The sequence below is a fragment of the Jaculus jaculus genome, chromosome 12 (assembly GCF_020740685.1).
Source record: "Jaculus jaculus isolate mJacJac1 chromosome 12, mJacJac1.mat.Y.cur, whole genome shotgun sequence".
NCBI lineage: Eukaryota > Metazoa > Chordata > Mammalia > Rodentia > Dipodidae > Jaculus > Jaculus jaculus.
The window spans coordinates 175,956-202,015 of record NC_059113.1 but is presented as its reverse complement, the minus strand read 5'-3'; the positions used below and the strand labels follow the sequence as shown (position 1 = coordinate 202,015).

General features: G+C 39.0%; 1 protein-coding gene across 1 annotated transcript in view; it reads left to right on the top strand.

The window, feature by feature from the left end:
- Megf10 (multiple EGF like domains 10) overlaps positions 1 to 26,060 on the top strand; it is a 215,192-nt gene that overhangs the window by 67,058 nt on the left and 122,074 nt on the right. The window contains exons 3-4 of the mRNA XM_045131157.1: positions 11,139 to 11,240; positions 12,536 to 12,636. Of these exons, the coding sequence (XP_044987092.1) occupies positions 11,139 to 11,240; positions 12,536 to 12,636 (203 nt within the window). The remainder of the gene's footprint in view (positions 1 to 11,138; positions 11,241 to 12,535; positions 12,637 to 26,060) is intronic.

The window sequence follows — 26,060 nt, the reverse complement described above, 5'->3', positions numbered from 1 at the left end:
ATAGCCACCTGATATTTGATAAAAATGCCAAATATACTCATTGGAGAAGAGACAGCCTCTTCAGCAAATGGTGTTTTGAAAACTGGATAAATATCTGCAGAAGGATGAAAATAGATTCTTCTCTCTCTCCATGCACAAGAATTAAGTCCAAATGGATTAAAGACCTTAACATCAGACTGGAAACTTTGAAACTGCTAGAGGAAAAAGTAGGGGAAACCCTTCAACATATTGGTCTTGGCAACGACTTTCTGAATACAACCCCAATTGCTCAGGCAATAAAACCACAGATTAACCACTGGGACCTAATGAAATTACAAAGATTTTGCACCGCAAAGGACACAGTGAAAAAAGCAAAGAGGCAACCTACAGAATGGGAAAAAAATCTTCGCCAGCTATATATCTGATAGAGGATTAATATCTAGGATATACAAAGAACTCAAAAAATTAAATAATAAGGAATCAAACAAGCCAATCAAAAATGGGCTATGGAGCTAAATAGAGAGTTCTCAAAGGAAGAAATACGAATGGCATATAAGCATCTTAAAAAATGTTCTACGTCACTAGTCATCAGGGAAATGCAGATTAAAACTACATTGAGATTCCATCTCACTCCTGTCAGATTGGCCACCATCATGAAAACAAATGATCATAAATGTTGGCGGGGATGTGGAAAAAAAGGAACCCTTCTGCACTGCTGGTGGGAATGCAATCTGGTCCAGCCATTGTGGAAAACAGTGTGGAGGTTCCTAAAGCAGCTAGAGATTGATCTACCATATGACCCAGCTATAGCGCTCCTAGGCATATATCCAAAGGACTCATCTCATTTCCTTAGAAGAACATGCTCAACCATGTTTATTGCTGCTCAATTTATAATAGCTGGGAAATGGAACCAGCCTAGAAGTCCCTCAACAGATGAGTGGATAATGAAGATGTGGTACATTTATACAATGGAGTTCTACTCAGCGGTAAAGAAAAATGAAGTTATGAAATTTGCAGAAAAATGGATGGACCTGGAAAGTATTATACTAAGTGAGGTAACCCAGGCCTAGAAAGCCAAGCGCCACATGTTCTCTCTCATATGTGGATCCTAGCTACAGATGACTGGGCTTCTGTGTAAGAAGGAAAATACTTAGTAGCAGAGGCCAGTAAGTTGAAAAGGAGACATAAAGGGTGGAGAAAGGAAGGGAGGAGGATACTTAATAGGTTGATATTGTATATATGTAATTACAATGATTGTAATGGGGAGGTAATATGATGGAGAATGGAATTTCAAACGGGAAAGTGTGGGGGTGGGGAGGGAGGGAATTACCATTGGATATATTTTATAATCCTGGAAAATGTTAATAAACATTAAAAAAAAAAAAAAAGAAATCCCTGGGTATATCTGGTTCTAACATAGTGCAGTTGGAGGTGGCTGGAAAACATTATTAGCTTAATCAGAATGAAGACCCTAAGGTCTTGTCCCTTCTCTGAATCTTTTTGTAGAAATTGGGGAGGGGAGGCTGACTATGTTTGGGAGTGATGAGTAAGCTGACTATGTTTGGGAGTGATGAGTAAGCAGTTTAAGGTAGTTTGGAATAATTCACTAATTTAGGTGGTGAAATGGGATTAAAAACAAAACAACTGTACCATTGTTTGCTTAAGAAGGTAGTTCTGAGCCAGACCTGGTGGCGCTGATCTTTAATCCCAGCTATTCATGAGGCTGAGGCAGGAGGATAGCAAATTCAGGGCTACAGAATGAGTTCAAGGCCAGACTTGGTAAATTGTCTGACAGAAAAAACAGCCAAAACCTGTCCAGCGATGTTACAACATAATCCAATGTAGTCTACACTGTTCTAATGTGCTTCTTGCGTGATCAAAAATGACCTTCACCAAAAAGTAACACTATAAGTGCCAAGGTTCAAACAAATCAAAGTTATTAAGTACTTTAGATAGTAGTGCATTTGAAATCACTGTAGTATAGTTGCAACAGTCTCTCTCATTCTGTCTGTCTCTGTTCATAACCCTCATCACCATGAAATTTGCCTTCCTCTGTTAGATGCAAGGCCCATGCTGTTATCAGGTCAGCAGGAGAATGATTCTAGGGCCACAAAGATTATTTCTTCCTAGTATTACATTGTGACCAGAGCTTGTCTGTACCATTGTTAGCAATATTAGTACCAGGGTAATAAAAATATAATTACCTTATCAATTAATGAAGTGATATATCATTATGAAACTTTACACTGTTGAGAAATATATATAATATAAAGTTGTATATATTTGTGGTTGTAAGTACATTATTATGGATTATTCTTTTTCTTTTTAGTTTTTATATATTTTGTTCATTTATTTATTTATTTATTTATTTGAGAGCGACAGACAGAGAGAAAGACAGGTATAGGGAGAGAGAGAGAATGGGCGCGCCAGGGCTTCCAGCCACTGCAAATGAACTCCAGACATGTGTGCCCCCTTGTGCATCTGGCTAACGTGGGACCTGGGGAACCGAGCCTCGAACCGGGGTCCTTAGGCTTCACAGGCAAGCACTTAACTGCTAAGCCATCTCTCCAGCCCAAGAAATATATATAATATAAAGTTGTATATATTTGTGGTTGTAAGTACATTATTATAGATTATTCTTTTTCTTTTTAGTTTTTGAGGCAGGGTCTCACTCTAGCCTAGGCAGACCTGGAATTCATTATGTAGTCTCATAGTGGCCTCTAAATCTCAGTGGTCCTTCTACCTCTGCCTCCCAAGTGCTGGGATTAAAGGTGTGCACCACCATGCATGGCTCTCATTATTATAAATTTTAAAGAAAGAGCACCATTAATTATCTTCATCATCTTTGTCATCACTTTCCTAAGATATTTCACTAAGGTGGTATGTAATAAATACTTATTAACACGAGGCTAGAATGCATAAATGTAAGTATATGAATGTGAATGCACATTAAGTAGTTTGAATGAGATGTCTCTTATAGTCTAATGTGATTTGAATGTTTAGTCCCCAGTTGGTGGCAGTTTTGGTGAGGTGGAAGCTTGCTTGAGGTGGTGTGTTTCTGGGGGCAGGCTTTAGGGTGTTATAGCTTAGCTTCCTCCCTGTCAGGGCTCAGCTCACTTTTGCTGCTATCTTTTATCTGCTATGGGAAGATATGATGCTGTGCCTTTGCTCTACCATCCTTTCTTGGCTATGATGAAACTTCCCCTTGAGACTGTAGACCAAAGTGAACCCTTTCCTCCCATAAGCTGCTTTTGGTCAACTTATCTTTTTCTTTTTTCTTTTTTTTTTCTTGGCCAACTTTTTTGACCTACCAACAAGAAGGTAACTACTATACATATTGTTTAGTTACCTTTTTTTGCTGGGACAAACACCTGATCAGAAGCAGCTGATGGGAAAAAAGGGTTTATTTCAGGCTTATAGATTCTAGGGGAAACTTCACCATATCAGAAGAAGCTGGCATGCATAGGAAAGAAAGAGAGAGAGAGAGAAGAGCCAGCACTATCTGACTCATGATATACCTAGTAAGACTGGACTCAAGATCTGTCCCCAGTGACACACCTCCTCCAGCAAGGCTCCACCTCTTGAAAACTAAGTAGGAAGCTTAATGAAAGATACATAAGGTGGGCTGGAGAGATGGCTCACTGATTAAGGTGCTTGTTTGCAAAACCTGAAACCTAGGGTTTTGCCTCCCTAACTCCCACATAAAGCCAGATACACAAAGTGGCTCATGAATATGGACTTCATTTGCAGTTTCAAGAGACCCTGATGCACTAATTCTCTGTCTCTTTGCAAATCAATAAATTAAAAACATACTTACATTTGTACCACCACATATATCATCTCAAATTTAGAAAAGGGAGTGATCATTGGTTGTTAAGTTTCTTAGATGATGGTGCATTTGGGCAGGAGAAAAAGTCAAACTTGTAAGTTACTATGGAGTAAAAGTCAACAGCCCTTAAAAGGGTAGATGGATTGACTGATGTGAAATAGGTCTTGAGGAATTTAAAACCAGTGATATGAAATAACCAAGATTCCATTGCCCATATAGAAGAGTAAAAGAAAGAACATTGATTTTTGAGGCACAGGGGTTAGTGAGATTTTACCATGCTTTGTATATGAAATCAATTTAAAGTATGGACCGGGAAGTGTCTGGGGATTTAGATTTAGAATATCCAGTATGGTGAGATATAAGGACATAAACTGTCTGAGGGGATGAATAAAAAGGGGGGAAATCTAAGACTTAAAATTATCCAGCACTCATTTATAAGTACAGATTTGTCTTGATTCTTTTCTCAGCATTTGACCAAAGCTGTTAACACATACTTTCATTGTTTTATTCACAACAAAGAGTTCCCACTGTCTGGAACTCTGCATTGCATATAGCATGAGTTCAGTAGATAGCTTCTGAAGAGCAAGCCTACCTTCTGATAGTGAATGAGAAAACCAAATATGGACATCCATTGGAGGTTATGGGCAGTGAGAGAGCCAGGGGTCATAGTAATCTAAAAACGTCAAATGAAAAAATCCCCACAGTTGCATAGGTCACTAGAGTAAACCCTAAAATGTTCGTTAATGGGAAGGGAAATTAAATGGAACCAAACAGGGCCCTGATTTTTCTATGTAATGCTCAGAAGAAAGATTAACAGCAACAATCCATTTTGATAAATTTTCTCTTTTAAGCTAATGACTCCTTGAAAAAGGTAAAAGAAGCAAATTGTTTTGATAAGAATGAGAAAGGTATAGCAAGATTAGTTAAAGTGATAAAGAGTTGTACAAGTTACATGTCTGTATTTTCAAGCATGACAATGAAGAGAAGATTAACTCTGTTGCAGTTGCTTTTCATTGCTGTGACAAACATCCAACTGGAAGCAGCTTATGGAAAGAAAGAGTTTATCTCAGGTTCACAGAATACAGGGGAAACTTCATCATGGTGGAAGAAGCTGCATGTGTGCATCCACTCCAGTATGCATCCACAGCAGAGAGAAAAAACCAACACCAGCAAGCACCAACCATCACGGGTCTAACTGGCTCTGAACACATCTTAGGGCTAGACTAAAGATCCTTTCTCTGTGACACACCTTTTCTCTACCAGGGCTTTGTCCACTGGAGACTCAAGTCACAAACTTAATATCTCAGACTATGTGGGACATACATCTACATTCAAACAACCACAAGCTCCAAGAACATAACTTTTAGGAGTTAAATGGGACTCATTGTGGACTGTATTTACAATAAAAACCATCTAGAAGCCAGGGCCATAGTTCAGTCAATAAAGTACTTGCCTGGAAAGCACGAAGACCTGAGTTTGAGCCTCAGAACCCACATAAAAAATCTGGGTGTGGTGGGTTGTGATTGTATTTCCAGTGCTGGGAAGGTGAGAGTAGGAGGGTCTCTGGTGCTTAATGGTCACCAAGTGTAGTCTACTTGGAAACTACAGGCCAATGAGAGACCCTGGAGAAACGACATCTGAGGTTTTACTCTGGATTCCACACATATATGCAGGAGTACCTGCACACACACATATGTACAAAAAACAACAAAACAAAACAAAACAGATCGGAAAATACAGCACCTGAACTCTGGTTTGGAGCCATGAAATGAAGCCTGGCTTCTCCATGTAGACTGCTGCACTGAGCTTAGCCAAAGTGAGACATGTGCTCAGGACTCTCCCCACTCCCCACCAGCCCTGGGAAGAGTTGTGTGTGTCTTCATATTACGGAGCCACCAAACAAGAACCCTTCTATCAGTGCCCACCAGGTGCATCCCCACGATACCTGAATATTTACTTTCAAATTGCATTGCACCTTGTTTTACCACATTAGCTGTAACTGTAAGAAATCTTACATGAAATGAAAGAAAATTAAATCATTAAAAATACACAAGGGAAGTTTGGGGTGGAAGGAATTCTACGTAGCATCCTTTTGGAAAATGATTAATTCTGCACATCACCTGCTCCTTCTCTCCATCTCCTGTCTGTGCTCTGTGAGTTGGAGCTTTTTCATCTTGAGAGGCTTCTTATCAAGAGGGCACAAAAGAAGAAAAATGGCTCTCTGCCTGAACCCTCAATTAGTAATATAGAGGTGGTTGAATTGAATCAGCAGTGCTGAAGTGAGGTGAGCTAGGAACTGATGATTATTAACATATCTGATTAAAGTAACAAGATAATTTAGGCAGATAAAATGTAATGAACCACTTTGGAATATGTCCAAGTCATGATGGCTTCCTTCCCCCATTCCTTAACCTTAAATTCAATCTTAATGGCATTTCTCCCCAATAACACTTAATATGGTAAAAACATGATGATGGTATATTTTTAGTGTATTTGAGAAGATTAAACAAACAATCAAGAAATAGTGCAGAATTGAGATCAAATTCCTTTTATGGGGATAAGGACATGGCTCACTGAATAAAGTACTTTCTGGCCAAGCATGAGGACCTAAGTTCAGATCTACACATCCAAATCAATTCTGGGCAGGTGTGGCAACCTGCCTATAATCTTAGTGTGTGAAGTAGAGACAGGGGATTCTCAAACAAGCTGGCTAAGTAGACTAGCCCTGGGTTCAAGTAAGAAACCCTGCTTCAGCAGATAAAGATAGAGCAATCATGACACCAAGGCCAACCTATGGCCTGCACAAGCATGCTCACATACATGTATATGTACTCTCACACACCTGTGTCTACACATACATGAACATATATACACATATACATGCATACAGAATATACCAAAAACAAAAAAGAAAAAAAAATGAAAGATTTACAGCAGTCAGCACCTCACTGTCTGTTAGAGGCTCTGAATTTTCCATTAAAATACATAGGACAATGTCTGTGTTGGATCTAGACTGGAAACTCAGGATTACTTGCAATAGAAATAGAAGTGGACTAGACAGTGGAGACCTGAACTTTTTCCATTGCATAATTTCAGGAGCAGCTGCTGAAGAGCATGAGGTTCTAACAGTAGCCATACACTGGTCATGGATGGTGGTGGGAAAGATGTGAGAATACAGGCCTCTTTTGAGTACATTTCCCTTCATGATACAAACATAGCTTCTAGCAAGTAATCTCATCAAACTGTGACAGCTTAATTGTCTAATGATAGGTGGATATTGAGCAAATTAGTCACTTACAGAGTATTTCCACAGTCATAATTGTAGATTATTTGCTATCATTGAGAAATGCTTATCATTGCTGTTAAGTTTAAAAAGTTTATGCATGGCATAAACTGGGCATGGTGGAGAACACCTTTAATCCCAGCACTCAGGAGGCAGAGGTAGGAGGATCACCAGGAGTTCAAGGCCACCCTGAGACTACATAGTGAATTCCAGGTCAGCCTGAGATAGAGTGAGACCTTACCTCTAAGAAACAAACAACAACAACAACAAAAGTTTATGCATAGCATGATTATAACATAAGAAAGTTAAAAACCCTCAGACAACCCTAGAGACTACAAGGAAGTGAAGCCCAGTGAATGAAGGGCTTATTGGTGGTTATGCAGTAATCATAGCTTTCTCTTAAAAGTTTGGTTTTCCAGATTTTTTTATTGTGTGTATATGCATGTGTATGGGCATGTACATATCATGATACATGTGCAGAGGTCAAATGACAACCTTGAAGAATCAGTTCTCACCTTCCACTTCCTTTGAGACAAGGTCTCTTGTTCACTGCTCTGAGAAATTCTGTTTCTGCTTCCCTTCTAGCTGTAGGCATGCTGAGATAACAAAAGTTGGCAATAGCTTCTGGCTTTTAGGAGGGGTATGGGGATATGAACATAGGTATTTAGGCTTACACAGCAAGTGCTATATCCACTGAGCTATCTCACTAGTCCTGTTTTCAAATTTTAAAATATGTTTTTCAAACATTTAAAAATGAAAGGGAGAGGGAGAGAGGCAGAGACTGTGTATAAAGAGAAAAATGTACAAAATAATAAAATAAATACTACAAAAGGACACAAATCTACATTGCAAAGACCCTTCCCTCGAACACAACCAGTAAACAAGTTTATGATCAGTGTGGTAAGTGACTTATAGTATAAAAAATTACTTTAAGGGGCTGGAGAGATGGCTTAGCGGTTAAACGCTTGCCTGTGAAGCCTAAGGACCCTGGTTCGAGGCTCGGTTCCCCAGGTCCCACGTTAGCCAGATGCACAAGGGGGCGCACGAGTCTGGAGTTCATTTGCAGAGGCTGGAAGCCCTGGCGCGCCCATTCTCTCTCTCTTCCTCTATCTCTCCTTCTCTCTGTGTCTGTCACTCTCTAATAAATAAATAAATAATTTTAGAAAAAAAAATTACTTTAATAGAAACATCAAGACTGAGTAGCAATTGTTCAATGTGCCATGGCTAAATACTTTGATCACTCCCCTGCAGAGGAGTAGAGAAGAGCTCTCTTACATCCTAAACCAGAATTACTGTAAATGTACGCTATCGGTAGCCACAAGTAACAAGAAGAAATGCATGAAGTTATGAATAGTTCTCTATTTATGGAATCTTCCTGATTTCTGGAAATTAGTGTAAACATTTTTCATGTTTGGTTGTAGAATCAGTTCCCTGCCCACTTCAAGAATACTTCGAGAAGATTTATTTGTCAGTAATCATCTTTGCTTCCCAGGACATACACACCTGAACATCATATATGACTTTTGAAATTGCCTGGGAACCCTGTACCAGGTCTAATTCCAACAAACTAATTTAGTTTAACTTAATTCCTACTGTGGCCTGCTAGAACAAGTTTTTCTCTCCCACCCAACTGGCTTTCAGTTAGAGTGGTTTCATTTTCATTTCTATAGCACATGTGGGAAGTTGCTCTATTTTGTTTATTGGTGATGTAGCACTGTACCTACAGCATAGGTCCCTTGCCAAAGGACATCTGTCTCCTTCACTCACTGCTAGAAATTGAGCAAAGATAAAATGTCATAGGCCTTGAGGTACAAGCATTGATAAGAAGCTAGCTAGGAAGGAAAACATCAGCAAGGAAGCCCCAGTATTTGTACCTGTATGACCCTCAGGACACTGCTAGGGGGCTGAGGAAAGTATTAATGTTTAATGTGATATGCCATTTCAAAAACAATATTTGAGAAGAGGCCTCTTGCTTTGCAAAAATAGCCGTCTCACACAGTGTCCAGGAAGTTACATGATAAAATCTCTTAGCCTGTATCTCTAGGTAGTAACTAGGGCTGTTTGTTGAAGTTGAAAGAAAATCATTTAATGATGTATGCTAGAAAACCTGGACTCCAAAAGGGAAGGAGTGATTGGAAAGGGTGATATCAACTCTGGATTTTGTTTTAAAATGTGATCATAAATACCCAGGGAAGTAGAGTTATTTGCTGAAAGTCACCCATTTTCTCATTATCAGATCAGAATTATGACCTGCCTGCTCATCCAGGATTTTTTCAGTAGGATCTCTACTTTCTGCTAGCAAGTTTTGAGGATCCCTAAAGTTCCCTAGATACCAAGTTGCCATATACCCAAATGTGAATAATATGATTATTTCATATATTTCCAAATGACAGAATAGCTACCAAGAGCAGCTGCAGGAAAAAAAAAAAAAACCAAAACATTTATTTTTATGATGCCAGCACCACCACATAGCTTTTCAAACTAGAAGGTTCTTTCTTATGTCTAACTTGAATCTTCACGTTAAAAGTTCAACATTGTTGCTTTTATTTGTTCTCTAGTTGATAATCCCTAATTAATGAAATTGAGCTATTGATTGACTGGAGAGAATCAGTAATTGTGGCCCTTCCCCCCCCCCCCCCCGTGGTGAAGATTTGAAGGATATCTTCAAAAAAATATTCAAGAGACTTAAAGCATTGTTTAGAAAATAAGATTTTCCTCCTTTCCTTGTAGATAAACTAAGATCATGAAAAGTAAATATAGAGCTACTCATTGAATATTCGTGATATTTTATGAACAATTCCTGCCCAATTTCCTGGGTCTACAGCATTGCACGTTTTTATTCTGACAATAAACTGTTAGGGACAATCAGAGAAAATAAGAGTGTTTAAGAAGCAGCAGACTATTGGTAATTGTTTTAAGCTAAATGGTTTTAGCCACATGTTTAGAACTGAGTTTGAATAAAGTTTTGTAGCTTTTATTTAGATGTTATCAATATTCATCTTCTAAGAAGCAGGACAGGAACTTTTGCAGGGATCCAAATTCCAGAGGAATTTGCTTATTCTGATTTTTTCAAATTTGGCGGCAAAATTTCCTCCATCCTGAATACTTGATGTCTCTTTGCTGATTAACCTAATTGTTTCATGCAGACAGGGTGAGAACGTCTTGTGAAAGATCTTTGTTATCCCTGGAACCCTGGGGTGAAAGGAAGGAATTAGATACAGAAAAATACAGGAATATGATTTTAAGTTTGTGAAAATTATGATATATAGTGAACAGGAAAAGAGATTTTTTTGAAGTTTATAACATGAACCCATATATTTAAAAAATATTTTATTCATTTATTTATTTGCAAGGGGAGAGAGAGAGAATGGAGATGACAGGGCCTCTAGGCTCTACAAATGAACTCCAGATACATGTACCACTTTATGCATCTAGCTTTACATGGGTACTGGGGAATCAAAAATGGGTCATTGGGCTTTGCAGGCAAGCACCTTAACCAGTGATCCATTTCTCCAGCCCAGAACCCATGTATTTTAAGCAATATTGTTAATATTGATATTTTGTGGGTTCCATTTTAATCAGAAGTGTATGAAAACATGAATAGTCTCTTTTAAAAGTCAGCATGCATATTTATAAGGAACCAGGAAAAAACAATCAATACTCAAATATAGTTAACACAAGAGAGCAAAGGTAAAAAAGGGAAAAACTACAAAAAATAGCAAAAATGAATACACACCTTTCAATAATATCTCAATATCAATGGCCTCAATGTCCCAACCAAAAGACATAGGTTTGCAGACTGGGTTAAAAGTTGGCATGGGCACTGGGAATTAGCTCAGTAATAGAGAGCTACTATCTAACAGACCATAGGTTCCATCTCCAAGCATTGTAGGAAAAAACAAAACAACCACCACAACAAAGCAGTATGGGGTTGTAAATGAAGATAACAGGCTACAATAGTTGTTTTTTTTTTTTTTTCTATAGCAGAAATTGTATTATTAACATAAAATAAAGGAATCCTGACTCATTGTTTTTTCTTCTTTTCAGCTACTCGGTGACTGTACAGGAGTCATACCCACATCCCTTTGACCAGATCTATTACACCAGTTGCACTGACATCCTGAACTGGTTTAAATGTACGAGGCACAGGTAATAGTAGTCTGGATATGTTTAGTAGTCTATGTGGGAATGTAGTTTGACATGATCAGATTATCAGCTACTCAGGAAAGTACACCCATGCATTCAGTGAAAGGTGTTTGAGAACTTCCACTATCCTAGCATCTTCACTCGGCACAAGAAGGCCGAGTCAGTCTATGACCTATGGAAACTCACAGTCAAACTACCAGGGGAAATGTCTGATGTCTTCATATGGTTAGCAAAAGCTCATCATTGCCTGAGTGGGGCAAGACTCTGATAAGGCCGTTACTAGATATTAAGAAACTCATGTCTCAGTGTATATTCATAGACAAACGTCTGACTTGGTTTATGCTTTTTGTTTGTTTGTTTGTTTGGTTTTGTTTTTGTTTTTTGAGGTAGGGTTTCACTGTAGTCCAGGCTGACCGAGAATTCACTATGTAGTCTCAGGGTGGCCTCGAACTCATGCTGATCCTCCTACCTCTGCCTCCCAAGTGCTAGGATTAAAGGTGTGCACCACCACACCTGGCTATGACTTGGTTTATGTTTAAATTTATCCTTTGAGTAAAACAGCCTGAATATATTAGAATGTGAATCTTAAGGCAAAGTATTAATGCTTATGAAGAAAGGAATCCTGATGCCTTAATTTTATTAGTTAAGTGTTTATAATAGTATGAATTATGGATTAAATTTATGATTTAGTTAGTTGTTTAATATGTATCTTTATAAAACAAGTTTTACCAGGTCTGTCTTCCCTAGTAAAATGTAAGTCTTTTGAAGTAAAGACTTTATAAGGTTTGGCTTACTGCTGTTCCTCAATATGTAAAGTACCTAGAATATGGTATGTATTAATAAACATGTATAGTGAATCAATGAATGAAGGGTGCTTGAATTAAGTAGAATAACAATGATTAGCTTTCTATTTTGTAGTGGGATGAAACTATGCTAAAATTTTCAAGAAATGCCATGAATGCATCCTTTGAAACACATATAAATGCATGATTCTTTGGTGTGTATCATATATGAAATTAATCAATGCTTTTCAAGTTATTTCAAGGCAAGTTGATGTAGAGGAATGATGAAACTTCTGGTACCATGAAATAAAATTCAAGCCATCTTAATTACGGGATAGTGTATTCCTAGCCACAAATTAATGAGTTAGCACAATGTTCACTAAATATATATTCTGTTTCTTCTAGTTTTGAAGGACTGTGTTTTGCATACTTTAAGATAACTGATAGTTTTTTTATTAAAGTAGAAAATATTTCTGATCAAATAAACTAACAATGTGATATTTTTCCTTTAAATAGAATCAGTTATCGGACCGCTTATCGCCATGGGGAGAAAACTATGTATAGGCGCAAATCCCAATGTTGCCCTGGATTTTATGAAAGCAGGGATATGTGTGTCCGTAAGTAAAACTTCCAACCCTTTCTAGTGCTGTAATTCCAGTACAGTCTATCTCTGTGAGTGGAGCTGAGCTGGAGGTCTGAGGGTAACAGGTGCCTTAAACATTTCATTTTACTTCTGACTGTGGCTCTATTGGCTTGTGTCATCTAAGAATCATTAACGTTGTCCCTATGTCTAACCAAAATTTCCAAAGGAATGTGATTTTGGGAGAAAACAGCTGTTACAGAAGAAGATTGAAGGCCAGATGTGGCCATGTTAACTGCAATTTTTCAATAAATGTCTCAATGGAAATTGGTTAGGAATCATTGAACTGAGGTCAGAGAAGAGAACAGAACTATTATTTTCCTGCTGAAGTTAAATTCCAAGAGGCCAGTGAGTTCTTTTCTGGTGAAAAGAATATAGTGAGGTTTTCACATAAAGAAATGACAATAAGTCTGGAGCACAAAGTGGAACCGTATTTTATTGGCCATTTCCTTCATTCTACACACCACCACTTCATCCTGAGGTATCTTAAGAGAAGTCTTCATTTCAGCACATTGTAGATCATATGGGATGAGAACTGGAGATGAAGTTTCTTAATACACAAGTCATTTAGGAAATAGATCAGGAAAAGCTGTTTATTCAAGAATTTTGGCTCAACAAACACTTGTAAGGTTACCTCAACTTTCTGAGTTGAGACACTGAGGTTGTGTTGCACAAAAGCAAGGTTCTGCAGTGATGGGAGACAATAGGAATGCCTGACAGATGTAAGTTTATAGCACTAGTTCTGGTAGCCACTCCGCTGGCCTAGGTAGGTCAGTTGTAGCCCTGTGGACTCCTTGGTTATATCACTAAGAGAGGATTTGCATCTACTCCTGCCTTGATTTCCTCCCAACCTTAGATTCTGTTCTCCAGGCAGGCAGAGGCAGACCCTCAACTTTGATTCAAAACTCAGACTATATCTGATAATAAATGATCATAGAAACAAAAATAGAGTATGAAGCTAAACAAAAAGAAGAAAATAAAGCAGAGTATGGTAGTACATGCCTTGAATTCCAGCATTCAGAAGGCTGAAGGAAGACTGCCATGAGTTCAAGGCCAGCCTGAGGTAGAGTGAAATCCTGCTTTGACAAAAACCAGAGAGAGAGGGAAAGAAAAAAGAAAATAAAAGTACACAGTGAATGGCTCTCCCCATCAGTAAATGTAATTCTGTGGATGGCAATGTATTTCTGCATTATAGATATTTAACTAAACTCAGTTGTTACATGCCTACATGATTTCCAAGTGGTTTCTACTCTGAAGTACTCTGCAAACTGCCTTTGTGGTTAAATACTTTTTAAAATTCTTAATCAGTTAAACTAAATCCCCAGAAGTAGAACTGATGGGCCATAAGTCTACATTTTTACAATGTTTCCAATTTATATATACACCAGCCAAGAAGTGAGAATAACATTTTTTAAATAGTTTTTTTAACATTCCTTTGTTGGAGAGAGAGAGAGAGAGAGAGAGAGAGAGAGAAAATGGGCATGTCAGGGCCTCCAGCTGCTGCAAGCAAACTCACAACACATGTGCCACCTTGTGCATCTGGCTTACATGGGTCCTGGGGAATCGAACCTGGGTCCTTTGACTTCACAGGCAAGTGTCTTATCTGCTAAGCCATTTCTCCAGCCCCAAAATGCACATTTATAACCAAACAGTGAATAATTATGAATTGATCTCAGTGAGTTCAGTTATTTGAAGACTATCAAAAGCAAGTAGGATTAAGTGGAAGCCTGGCTGACTGGACTGGGCATATTCCAGATGTCGTGTGGGTTCCAATTCACAAGTACACTTGTCTACATGTACTGAGAAAGTACTTCCATACCCAGATTACAGGGTTTATGTATAAAGCCAAGATATTACTCTACTTAGAGCTTGGAGGTGATACTGTTTAGGGGTTCTGGGTTCATATTCTTTTTAGAAAAGGGATTAAGAGGTAGTAAAGTTTTTTAAAGGAATAAAGTTTATTTTAGAGTTAGAAAAGGGAAGAGCACATCTCCTCAGAGAGGAAAGGGCTTCCAAAGCTAGAAATCCCCATAGCTTCCCTGGGAACTAAACTTTTATCAAAAGGGGAAAGCCTGCCCATTCTGAGTATGTAATTGGTTGGTTTGCATGACGACCAGCGGTACTGACTGTTTTATAGTGCTTCTAGTACTGTGCAAGTCTCAGGAAGCTTGTCAGGCCCACCCACCAAGGCCGCAGCATGGAAGGAAAAATCCCTTTAGGCCAGGAAGGGGAAGCAATTGCCTTCTTTTGCCATTCTGTATTACTAAGGGCTCTTTTCCTAATCTACCTACCCAGAAAGCTATCTCCTGCAGTGTTTCAGAGGGGTGAGGGCCTTTACCTCTGGTTATACTTTGTCTCTGTGAATTTTTGTATGCAGGAAGCTAGATTTGACTGACCCCTAGTATGTGAGGTATGGACCTAAGCAAAATGAGATGAGAGAGGTGTACCAGTGTTTCATGGCCCCATACTTTTATATGTCTGGCACTTTTGTTATTTTATTCACTAAAGTATACCTCTTTGGAAGGTTAGGCAATTACTGCTATGCCTAGAATTATGTTGGTAAAAATAACTTTCTGAAGAGAAGCACTAGATTGGATTGCAAGGTGTCCTCCAGGCTGCTTGAATGGACATCTTTAGCAATTTCCTTTACAGTTCCTTTACTAGGCCCTAGAAACTGAAATGTTTTTCCTTTATATATATTAATATACTTAATCAGCTTACTGTCTATTCTCACTGGCCTGGGAGCTGTGTGGTCTCTCTAAAAAACATTATTTATTTGTGTGTGTGTGTGTGTGTGTGTGTGTGAGAGAGAGAGAGAGAGAGAGAGAGAGAGAGAGAGGGAGGGAGAGAGAGAGAGAATGGGTGCACCAGGGCCATTGCAAACGAACTCCAGACACATGTGCCACCTTGCGCATCTGGCTTACGTGGGTCCTGGGGAATTGAACTGAGGTCCTTTGGTTTTGTAGGCAACTACCTTAACTGCTAAGCCATCTCTCCAGCCCTATTTGGTCTCTTTAAGAGTTTACTTTTCTCTGCACTGGTGTCTTACTTCATTACTACAACCCAAGAGACTGACTTGCTTCTTTCTTCTCTTCCTTCCTTGTAAGGGGGGATGCCTCCCAGTAACTCCTCTATGCTTGGGGCAGCTGGCTTTAAAGAGTCTGAACTAAAGTTCCTAGAAAATAGGTGTATCTTCTGCATCTACTCCCAGAAAGATTTAATGAACTAATAAAGCTGTGATCTCAGAGAGATGGAATGTTGTAAGTCAGAGCCAAACTACTTTGGGCTCTCTTTAGCCCCTTAAAAGCCTTTTATTACACACCTCTGTATCTGAATATCCTGATGATTATCAGACAAGGTGTAATTCCTTTTGAAATTCAAGAACAGACCCCCAGCTTCCACCAACCCAAGAGCTAAGAATGTCATCAGATAGCATTTGAGGCCTATGGTGATTTCCCTACTTTTCTGTAACCTGCCTACCTGATGGTCAGCAAATGTATTTGAAAAGAGCCTTATTTATGGCTTTCTTTTCTTTTTTTTTTTTTCCTAATTTTTTATTTATTTATTTGAGAGCGACAGACACAGAGAAAAAGACAGATAGAGGGAGAGAGAGAGAGAATGGGCGCGCCAGGGCTTCCAGCCTCTGCAAACGAACTCCAGACGCGTGCGCCCCCTTGTGCATCTGGCTAACATGGGACCTGGGGAATCGAGCCTCGAACCGGGGTCCTTAGGCTTCACAGGCAAGCGCCTAACCGCTAAGCCATCTCTCCAGCCCTGGCTTTCTTTTCTATAACTATAAAACCTTCATGAAATTCTTAACATGTTGGAACATAGAGTGGGGGTAACCTAAATCTGTGTTCCCAGGCCATGGTTACTCATATTTGGCTCCAGAATAAACTACCTTATATTTTTCTTTCAAGTGAGAGCTGTGTCTTTTGCGAGGCACCCTGTGGATAGAGAAGGAAGAAAGGATATAGGAATCCCCACTCTGGTTTCATGTTCTCTTTTTCCACCAGGTTTTGTTGCCAGGCATGTAGTCCACCAGGTTTTGTTGCCAGGCATGTAGTGAGATATGAGGGAACTCCTCTCCTGTAGGCAGCAAGGACAGGGTCATTAGTGAATTACAAACCAGTCACAAAGCCCTAGGACAAGCAAGGAAAAGGAATCTGTCAGTAGCCTTCAGAGTGAGTACAACCAGATGGGAGCAGGAATGGCACCTAACTCAGTGGAAGTCTTGCGTGACCATGAGTGTTTGGCATGCTAATTCCTGAGTTAAAGCCCAATCAAGAGCTGAGAATATTTCAGTGCTCTCAAAAACACCTCAAATTCCTGTATCATTAATTTTGCTTGCTCACTTCTTGCCCACACTTCTTAGTTCTCCTTGTCATGCAACAGTGAACTAGAAGCTTCACAAATGGATAGGCAGAACCCCTGGGTAGGCTATGAAATACAGACCTTGGTTCAAAAGGTCTAGATTGGGCCCAAATTGATAGATTTCTACTGAATTTTGAGGCTGTTGCAGAAGCTGCAGGTCCATAGAGCACAGAGTAGCAAAGCTTCTGCCAAGAAGACAGATTTATGTCATTAGACAAGAAGAACCAGGGGGGAAATGGCATGGTGAAAAGCCCTTTTTATGAGTCCTGTTGGGAAAAAGAAGAAATTGGACAATTTTTCATAAAGAAAATATTACTGGGACATGGACATGTCTGTGACACCTTGATGATATTGTACTTTGTTTATAAGACATAATGAAACTCCATTTATTCATGTGTGGATTTGCGTTCTTGTCTGATCTTATGTGTTTAATTATAATTTAATTTGGAAAATCTTAAATTTTAATGAAGAAAGCTCAGGGAATTGAAATAGTTTATATATATATATATATATATATATATATATATATATATATATATGAATATGTATAAATGTATATGTTCATGTATCTTTGTAGAAGTATATACCAATAGACAGATACATGTTTTTAATGTCACATAAGTGCTCTTTTATAAAAAATGCTATTGATTAAAATCTCATGTTCTTGTACTACAGTACATGCTAACTCAAATATCTCTCAATAAGCTTTAGCGAATACATAAGTTTTTAGAATATTCATGCTGTAGGGCTGGAGATACTGCTCAGTGGTTAAAGGCACTGGCTTGCATAGACTGATGACCTGATTTTGATTCCCTAGTACCTACATAAAGCCAGATACACAGAGTGGTGTATGTGTCTGCAGTTTTTTTTTGCCATGGCAAGAGATCCTAGTGAACCCATTCTTACTGATTCTCCTCTTTCTTTAAAAAAAAAAAAAAAATTTGTTCATTTTTATTTATTTATTTGAGAGTGACAGAGAGACAGAGAGAGAGAGAGAGAGAGAGAGAGAGAGAGAGAGAGAGAGAGGGAGAGAATGTGCACGCCAGGGCTTCCAGCCACTGCAAATGAACTCCAGATGCGTGTGCCCCCTTGTGCATCTAGCTAACATGGGTCCTGGGGAATGGAGCCTCGAACCAGGGTCCTTAGGCTTCACAGGCAAGCACTTAACTGCTAAGCTATATCTCCAGCCCTATTCTCCTCTTTCTTTCTCTCCCTCTTTCTGTCTCTTTCTGCCTCTCTGATTGCAAATAAAAACATACAATTAAAAAAGAATATTCATACTGTGTATGCTATCATTATTTTGAAGTTCTTCATGCCTTAGAGTTAGTTAATACTTTTGTTGTGTCCAACGTTCTTAATGAGCACATAGGCACTAATCATGTTAGGCAGATAGAGAAGGAAGAAAAAATATGTAGTTCAGACTTTCAGCAATGAATGGAGAAAATGGATGAGTTAAACCTGGATTCAGTTTCCAAAGCCACTGGACAACAGTCTTAATTTCTGTGAACCTATTTTCTTCTCTGTAAGATGGGTTTGAATATCAGTCATGGAGGGTTGCTCTTAGTATCACATGAAATGTTTGCAAGTGTTTGAAAATGCAAAAAACTCATATATGCAGTATTAACTAACTGAAAGGGAAAGCACTCACTTTGATTGTCATAGTATTTGTGGTGCTGGGCTTTTAGTTAGAGAATCTCAAGAATCTTCTACAGTAACCCTAAATTTGCATAAGTATTCAGCCATCATATTTTCATGAAATATAAAGTAATTCTATGGTAACTCTTTATCATGAATATCAAAATGATTTGCCCAAGCCGGGTGTGGTGGCACACACCTTTAATCCCAGCACTCTGGAGGCAGAGATAGGAGGATCACTATGAGTTCAAGGCCACCCTGAGACTACATAGTGAATTCCAGGTCAGCCCAGGCTAGAGTGAGACCCTACCTCAGGGAAAAAAGAATGATTTGCCCAAACTTAAACTGTCCATTGTGATTCATCTCTTTCCTTCACTATGCTTGTGGTTATGATGATTGACTTTGCTATGACAGAGCACTTCTTTCTAGTTAGGTGAAAGAGATTGTCCATTGCTTTTCTATGTATCTCCAAAGTGAAAAAGCTTATTTCCTGTATGTGTACTTCTAGATTTGGATTACATGTAGTTATTTTAAATTTGAAATGAAATAAAATTTAAACATGAAATTTTCTTTTTTAAATTTTTTTCATTTTGGAGAGATGGAGAGAGAGAATTGGTGTGCCAGGGCCTCAGCCACTGAAATCAAACTCCAGATGCTTGTGCCACGCCACCTAGTAGGCATGTGTGACCACCTTCACTTGCCTCACCTTTTTCCATCTGGCTCATGTGAGATCTGGACAGTAGAACATAGGTCCTTAGGCTATGTAGGCAAGTGCCTTAACTGCTAAGCCATCTCTCCAGCCCTTAACTTGGAATTTTCTATATCAAGAATACTTGTTTTGATTTTTATTTCAAGCCACAAATGAATCTTGGAAGAATAAGCAAACCTCACAGATATGTAGCTTGATTTTTTTATTTAACATTTGGTAAATGTGAAGTTTGTGGTATGTGTTGAGCATGGAAAGGCCCATTCATGGAATTACTTTGGATTAATAATTTATATTTCATTTTGATATTTATAAATACAAATATAAAGGTATAACTGTTGCTTAAGTAAAATTTAGCCTCCAGATATTTATCAAACTTTTTTCAATGTTTTATTTTATTTTATTTTTATTTATTTGAGAGAGCAACAGAGAAAGAGGGAGAGAGAGAGAGAGAGAGGAAGAGAATGGGTGTGCCAGGGCCTCCAGCCACTGCAAAAGAACTCCAGATGCATGTGCCACCTTGTACAACTGGTTTATGTGGGTCCTGGGGAATTGAACCAAGGTCCTTTGGCTTTGCAGGTAAACGCCTTAACTAATAAGCCATCTCCAGCCCAGTCTAACAAATTTTAACAAACACATTAATTAGGATTGGGAATATGTCAGTAGAGTGTTTTTCTAGCATGCAAGAAGCCCTGAGTTCAATCCCCAGCACCACATTAAATGGATATAATGGTGTACATCTGTAGTTTCAGAACATGGGGAGTAGAGGTAGAAAGATCAAAACTTTAAGGTCTTCCTTGGCTACATAGCTAGTTTAAGGCCAGCCTGAGCTATATGAGACCCTGTTTTTTTTTTTATTATTTGTTTTTTTAATCTATGATGGAGGAGAGGTTCATGCTAGAGAAGCTATTGGCACTTAATAGTTTCTGGGGTGAAGAAGCACGTGTGTGTGCGTGCATGCGTGTGTGTGTGTTGTGTATGCACATGTGCACATGTATATGCACATGGCACAGATGTGCATGTGTAGGTCAGAAGACAACTTTCAGGACTGATCCTCACCATTTATTTGAGGCAGGGATTCTCTTGGTCTTGCTCTGCTGTTGTTCTTTGCTGTGTTCTTCAAACTTCCAGACAACTCTCTTGTTTCCACCTCCATTCTAGTCAGTGCACTGGGATTACAGAAGCTTGTCACAGTTTCTGGTTTTCTTAAGTGAGGTATAAGATTATACATGGACATTCAGGCTTGAGTAATGAAAGCTTTATCCGCTGATCCATCTTCTTAGCTTTAGGCTCCACTTATTAAATGTCATTATTTCCCAAAACTGCTATCTTGGGGATCAAGTAGTCAACACATGAAACCCCTTTGGGGAAACATGCTAAAACCATATCCAAATCATAGCAGAGGGTATACATACTGTGTTATGTGGGATTAGATTTGGCTATGAGGTGTCAACAGGTGGCCAAGTCAATAGAAGATTCAAGTAATCTACCTTTACAACCTACTATCTCTAGGTGTGTCTTTATCTTTGTATTCATTATGTACTATAATAGCATTATTAACCTGCACAATCTAGGTCCCAAGCAGTAGATGAAAGAGGTGAGAGAGAGAGAAAGAAGTAAATGGCAATGCCAGCCAGCTTCTAAGGAAAGTTCCCAGCAGTGAATATGTTCCATTTCCTTCTATGTTCCACTGGTCAGAACTTAGCTATGTGGGCTCTTCAACCTACAAGAACACCTGTACCAATTAGGAACAATGAGGGGCGGGGGAGGTGGTTGGAAAAGGAAAGAGAAATAGGCTTTGTTGGGTAAAGGTAACTTTGAGACTTTGAACTAACTCATGCCTGGTGTTTTTTTTTTTTTTTTTTTTTGGGGGGGGGGAAGGATATGAAACCAGCAGGAGCTCCAGACCTTTCCAAGTCCATTAACCTCATCTGCTTCTTATTGGACACCAGTTTTGTCTGCTCCTCAAGCTTTTATAGGGCCTTCTTTTCCAAACTCTCCTTCAATGATTTGAAGTCAGGGTATATGAGTCTTCCCCCACTGTCTTCTACCATAAGCAATGCCAAGTGAAGACTAATCTCTGATCCCACAGCAGTGAGGGAAACTGTAGTCTCAACAAAAATGCAAATTCATTGATTCATGCAAGAAAGTTATGAGTTACAGTCTTCACAATGCCATGTCTTATTTGTTTGTTTGTTTTGTTTTTGTTTTTCAGGAACATTTTGTGAGGAACAAGTGAGCAATTGAGGTAGCCCTAGGGATCTAACATTATCTACCATATTATAACTCTAGGAAAACATGCTTACTGCTACACATAACTGGTTTCCAAACACATCTTTAGAATTTGACCTTTTAGTAAGTTGGAGATTGCCTATAGATTTGGTTACATGGGACTTTGGAAAGCTCACAGGAAAAGCAATGTAGTGGTAAGGTGGAGAGATTGGTAAAACCAGCCACACATTCTTACTCAGATGTCTTTGGTTTCATTTTTCTGATGGCAGAGAAAGCACATCATTTAAAGCAGGGCTGCTGCCCCAGAATAATGAATGGACAAAGGGGATGACCAGAGTCCCTCTTCTGATCCATTTCCCATTCACTTTGCTCCAGATGCCTTGTCTCCCCTGCTGGGTGCTCTTGCAAAGGAAGAGCTCCTTTCTACAGTTGTCTCCTCTGAGGTAGAGTTAAGTCTGTTACTCTATTTTTGTTAGTTGCAAGTGAAATGCTAACTTGGAGTTAAAGCTCTAATGGAGATAGATTCTCAGGCTTGCAAGAAATACACAAAAGGAAAAGTTTGGGGACTGAGTCACCCTCTTTCTTAGCTTGCAGACCAGTTCTTAAAGACCAGTTCCCATGCATGTGCCCTACTATGTTTGGCACATTAAGAGAACTTTGGAACCATAAATAAGAAGTCTTAAAACTCCCATACTGAATTGTGTATGATTTCCTCTTCTTAGCAGAGAAGTGTGATAATTGATTACTGGAGTAGCAAATAAATATTCAGAGCTGATTTTTAACTTGGTTGACTTTATATAAAACTGGTTGTGAGTAAAAAGAAACTGGAATTATGGTTGATGTTAATATGAAAAAAAAAACCAAAAACTAATTCCAGGGCTGGAGAGATGGCTTAGTGGTGAAGCCACTTGCCAGTAAAGCCAAAGAACCCAAGTTCAATTCCTCAGGACCCATGTAAGCCAGATGCAAAAGGTGGCACATGTGTCTGGAGTTCATTTGCAGTGGCTAGAGTTCCTGGCATGTCTATTCCATTTTCTCTCTCTTTTGATCTCTCTCTCAAATAAATAAATAAAATATTTTAAAGAACTCATTCCATTAGACAAACTTTGCTCTTATCTGAATGTCACTGTGTTCAGAAGGAGTCTGAGCCAAGAGGAAATGCAGAGTGATTAAGAGTGCTCTAGCCTGTCAGCAGTGACTTGTGTATTCCACATTTGTTGTCCCTGAAACAGACTGCCATGGCACCCTATATCATTTCATACCTCTGGAATCATGAATATATCAATTGTGGATCTTAACTCAGCACCTGCAATTGGCTCCTGATATACATATCTGCAGTCCTGCTATTGTTTTCAGGAAAAATTAGCTCTTTCTTTGTGAGCTAGATTATTTGTCAAACTAATTCTGAATAATAGAGTCCACAGTTTTGTCTAGGGGATGAAAAAGTATTTCCAGCAACTCCATTCTGCCTGAGTGATCAACAGAAGGACCTGACAGTGAGAGGGATGACAGGCTTGAGCTGGATGGGCTTTGGGAAGAACTGATGGAAGTACGGCCCCCACCCCTCTGTGATGATAGAAGGTCATAGTTCACCCTTTGTTTCATTTCAGCCTTTTTCTGCTGAAAAATTCTGAGCCCAGAAATTTGCTAGTGCTCTAGACTTTGCCTTTGGTAGAGGGCTGCTTAGGAGAGAGCAGGGCTTCTCTTGTTGTTTCTGGGAGGGAGGCTAGAGCAAAGGAAAGGGGAAACACCTCTCTTTGAAGTTCAAGGCAGCAGGGCCATCTATTCTGGGCCTGTTTGATTCTCACAGCCTTGTTTAATAATAAAGTTGCAATCTTGTTAAGTATTTGAAAAAATCCTTTGTCATTGAGAGTCTTTTAAGCAAACTCTTTTGAGTAGAGATAAAAAGTGAGATGATCCTGATTCTGTTAGGCTACCCAGAAACAGCAATGAGATGGTAGGTCCCTAAATGTACTTACCCATGATGCCTTTCCTGACATAGAGGGCAGATTTTTTCACGTTTCCATAGGGATACTGTACTCCGTTGCTATGGAGTCCCACTTGGTTTACAGGCACCTACCAAATGCAGGGCAAGGCCCTTTGTCTACATATTGCACCAGCAGAAATTCCCATTTTCCCACACATCTATTGGAATCTAAGCTTTAGTTTTCCAGTTTGGATCAATAGGTTCTGCTAGTTATGAGGTGGTATCTAATGAATAATGTAGGTGGTCGTCATTGTCTCACTGATTGTCAGTGCTTCCTCACCACTTAGAATGTTCTAAATAAAAACTATGAATTTAATCTAAAAACTTCCACTATGAATTTGAAATAGTCTTAATGTAATTCAGATGGAAATCTTGTCGGCTGCTGTTTTTGCTTATGAAAGCCTGACAGAGAATCCCATGAAAAGCTCTTGTCTTATGTCTGGAAAGCCAGTTTCTGAAATTGTCGTCTTTTCAGGACAGGTGGAATCTTTACAGTCTAATAATCTATGCAATGTCTTTGCAGGCACTGATAATAACTAATATTAAAGCCTAAAACTAAAAAGCAATTTTTACTGTGCTAAGGTTCAAATCTTTCTAGAACTAGATAATTTAAAAATAATGAGAACACATTTTTGTTCAAAGTGAACAACCACATAACATTGACATGACCAGGTGACAGAACTCACTTTTTTTTTAAGGCTGGGTTAGCCACTGCCAGCATTTTTACAAATACTACAGTGGTAAATGGAAGGCATCCATCTGGGCCACACACAGAGATGCCAAAAGGCAAGTGGGATGTGCTGAGGGAATCTGTGCCATGCTCATGTTCCCAATACTCTCTTTCCTTGGCTGAAACAATATTCTAAGTTCCAGAACCCTCCCCCACTTTTCAATAAAAATAATTCTAAAAAAAACCTTGAGGGGCCTCAGCTAGAGTACCAAAAATATTTTCACACATAAAAACTGACTTTTTGGGGTTGGAGGGACGGCTTAGCGATTAAGGCTTTTGCCTGCAAAGCCAAAGGACCCAGATTCAATTCCCCAGCACCCACATTAGGCAGTTGCACAAGGGGGGCGTATGTGTCTGGAGTTTGTTTGCAGTGTCTGGAGGCCCTGGCATGCCTATTCTCTCTCTCTTTCTCTGTAAAATAAATAAAATTAAATTAAAAAAAAAATGATTTCTACTAAGTCCCAGGTGGTACTAACCCTGAGCTGGGTCTCCTTGGCCCTGGACCATTAAAAAGGCAAAGGCCCTGCTGAGCAGTTTAACAATATGACACCCAAATAATAGATGTTTGCCCTTTAAAACAGTAACTAAATTAATATATTATAGTTAAAATTGAAGGAAACAGAAAGAAAGTCATTACCACAGATGAAAGCTATCTCATGATCCCAGGAGGAGACTAGTTATCCAGAAAGTTGGGTCCTGGATATTACCTGTTTCAGACCCCTCAAGGGAGCTATGAAATGCTTCATCATTGTTGCATCATGCACTTAGTTTGGAGAGTGCAGTGTGCTGGATACCCTTTCTTTTCTGTCGTTCTTTCTTTTTTTCTTTTGGATACCCTTTCTTGAAGATTGCTTTACCTATTAGGGGCTCTAGTAATGTCTGCACCAAAGGACATGTCTCAAACTTAAGTGACCATAACCTACCCTGCCCTCCTGCCAGAGTAATATGTGTATAAACTAGTCCTCAGAGTATGCTTATTTGGGAAACATTGCTTTCAGGGATTCAGTTTTATTTTATATAGACTTAGAATGGGTAATTGGGTAATTAAAAACATGTAAACTTTATTAAAGACTCCACTATCTTTAGTCTTTTTTTTTTTTTTAACTAAGGACAATTTCTTTCCACAATGCAAGAAAGGAAAGGATTTAGTTGAGTCATGAAAGGGTATAGCAGAAATGTGCTTGCCTTTGCTACAGTATTGAGGAGGGAACCTATTATACTAACCTCACTCAAGGGGACAGTGTCAGCTAGACCTCTCCTCCAAATTTTGAACAATTATCAACAAAACCATTTCACCCAAAGTGAAGTTGTCAGAATGTATGCATATAAAATGGCTTTTAATATGAAAATCTACATGGCCATATACATGACAGACTTGGCAGGGTCAAATCTAAAATTATGAAAAAAATGACTGTTAAGTTTAAAATGCAACCCTAAAGAACTTAAAAGCCAGTTTATTTTTGCTCTTTTAGGACTTTTTCTAATGTCCTCATAAAGGTAAACAAGTGTATGGCAGAAGTGGAGGTGGTAAACTGTTGGCTGAGCAGTCTGCTATATGATCTTGATTTAGATTTTTTATTTTGAGGGGTAGTATTGCAGGGTTGCCTAGGCTGGCCTCAAACTTGTGAGCTCAGTGATCCTCCTCCCTCAGACTCCAGAGTAGTTGGGACCACAGGGTATATGACCACCATAGAGGGGCTAGGGACCACCACTAAAGAGGGAGGAAGGCAAGCACAT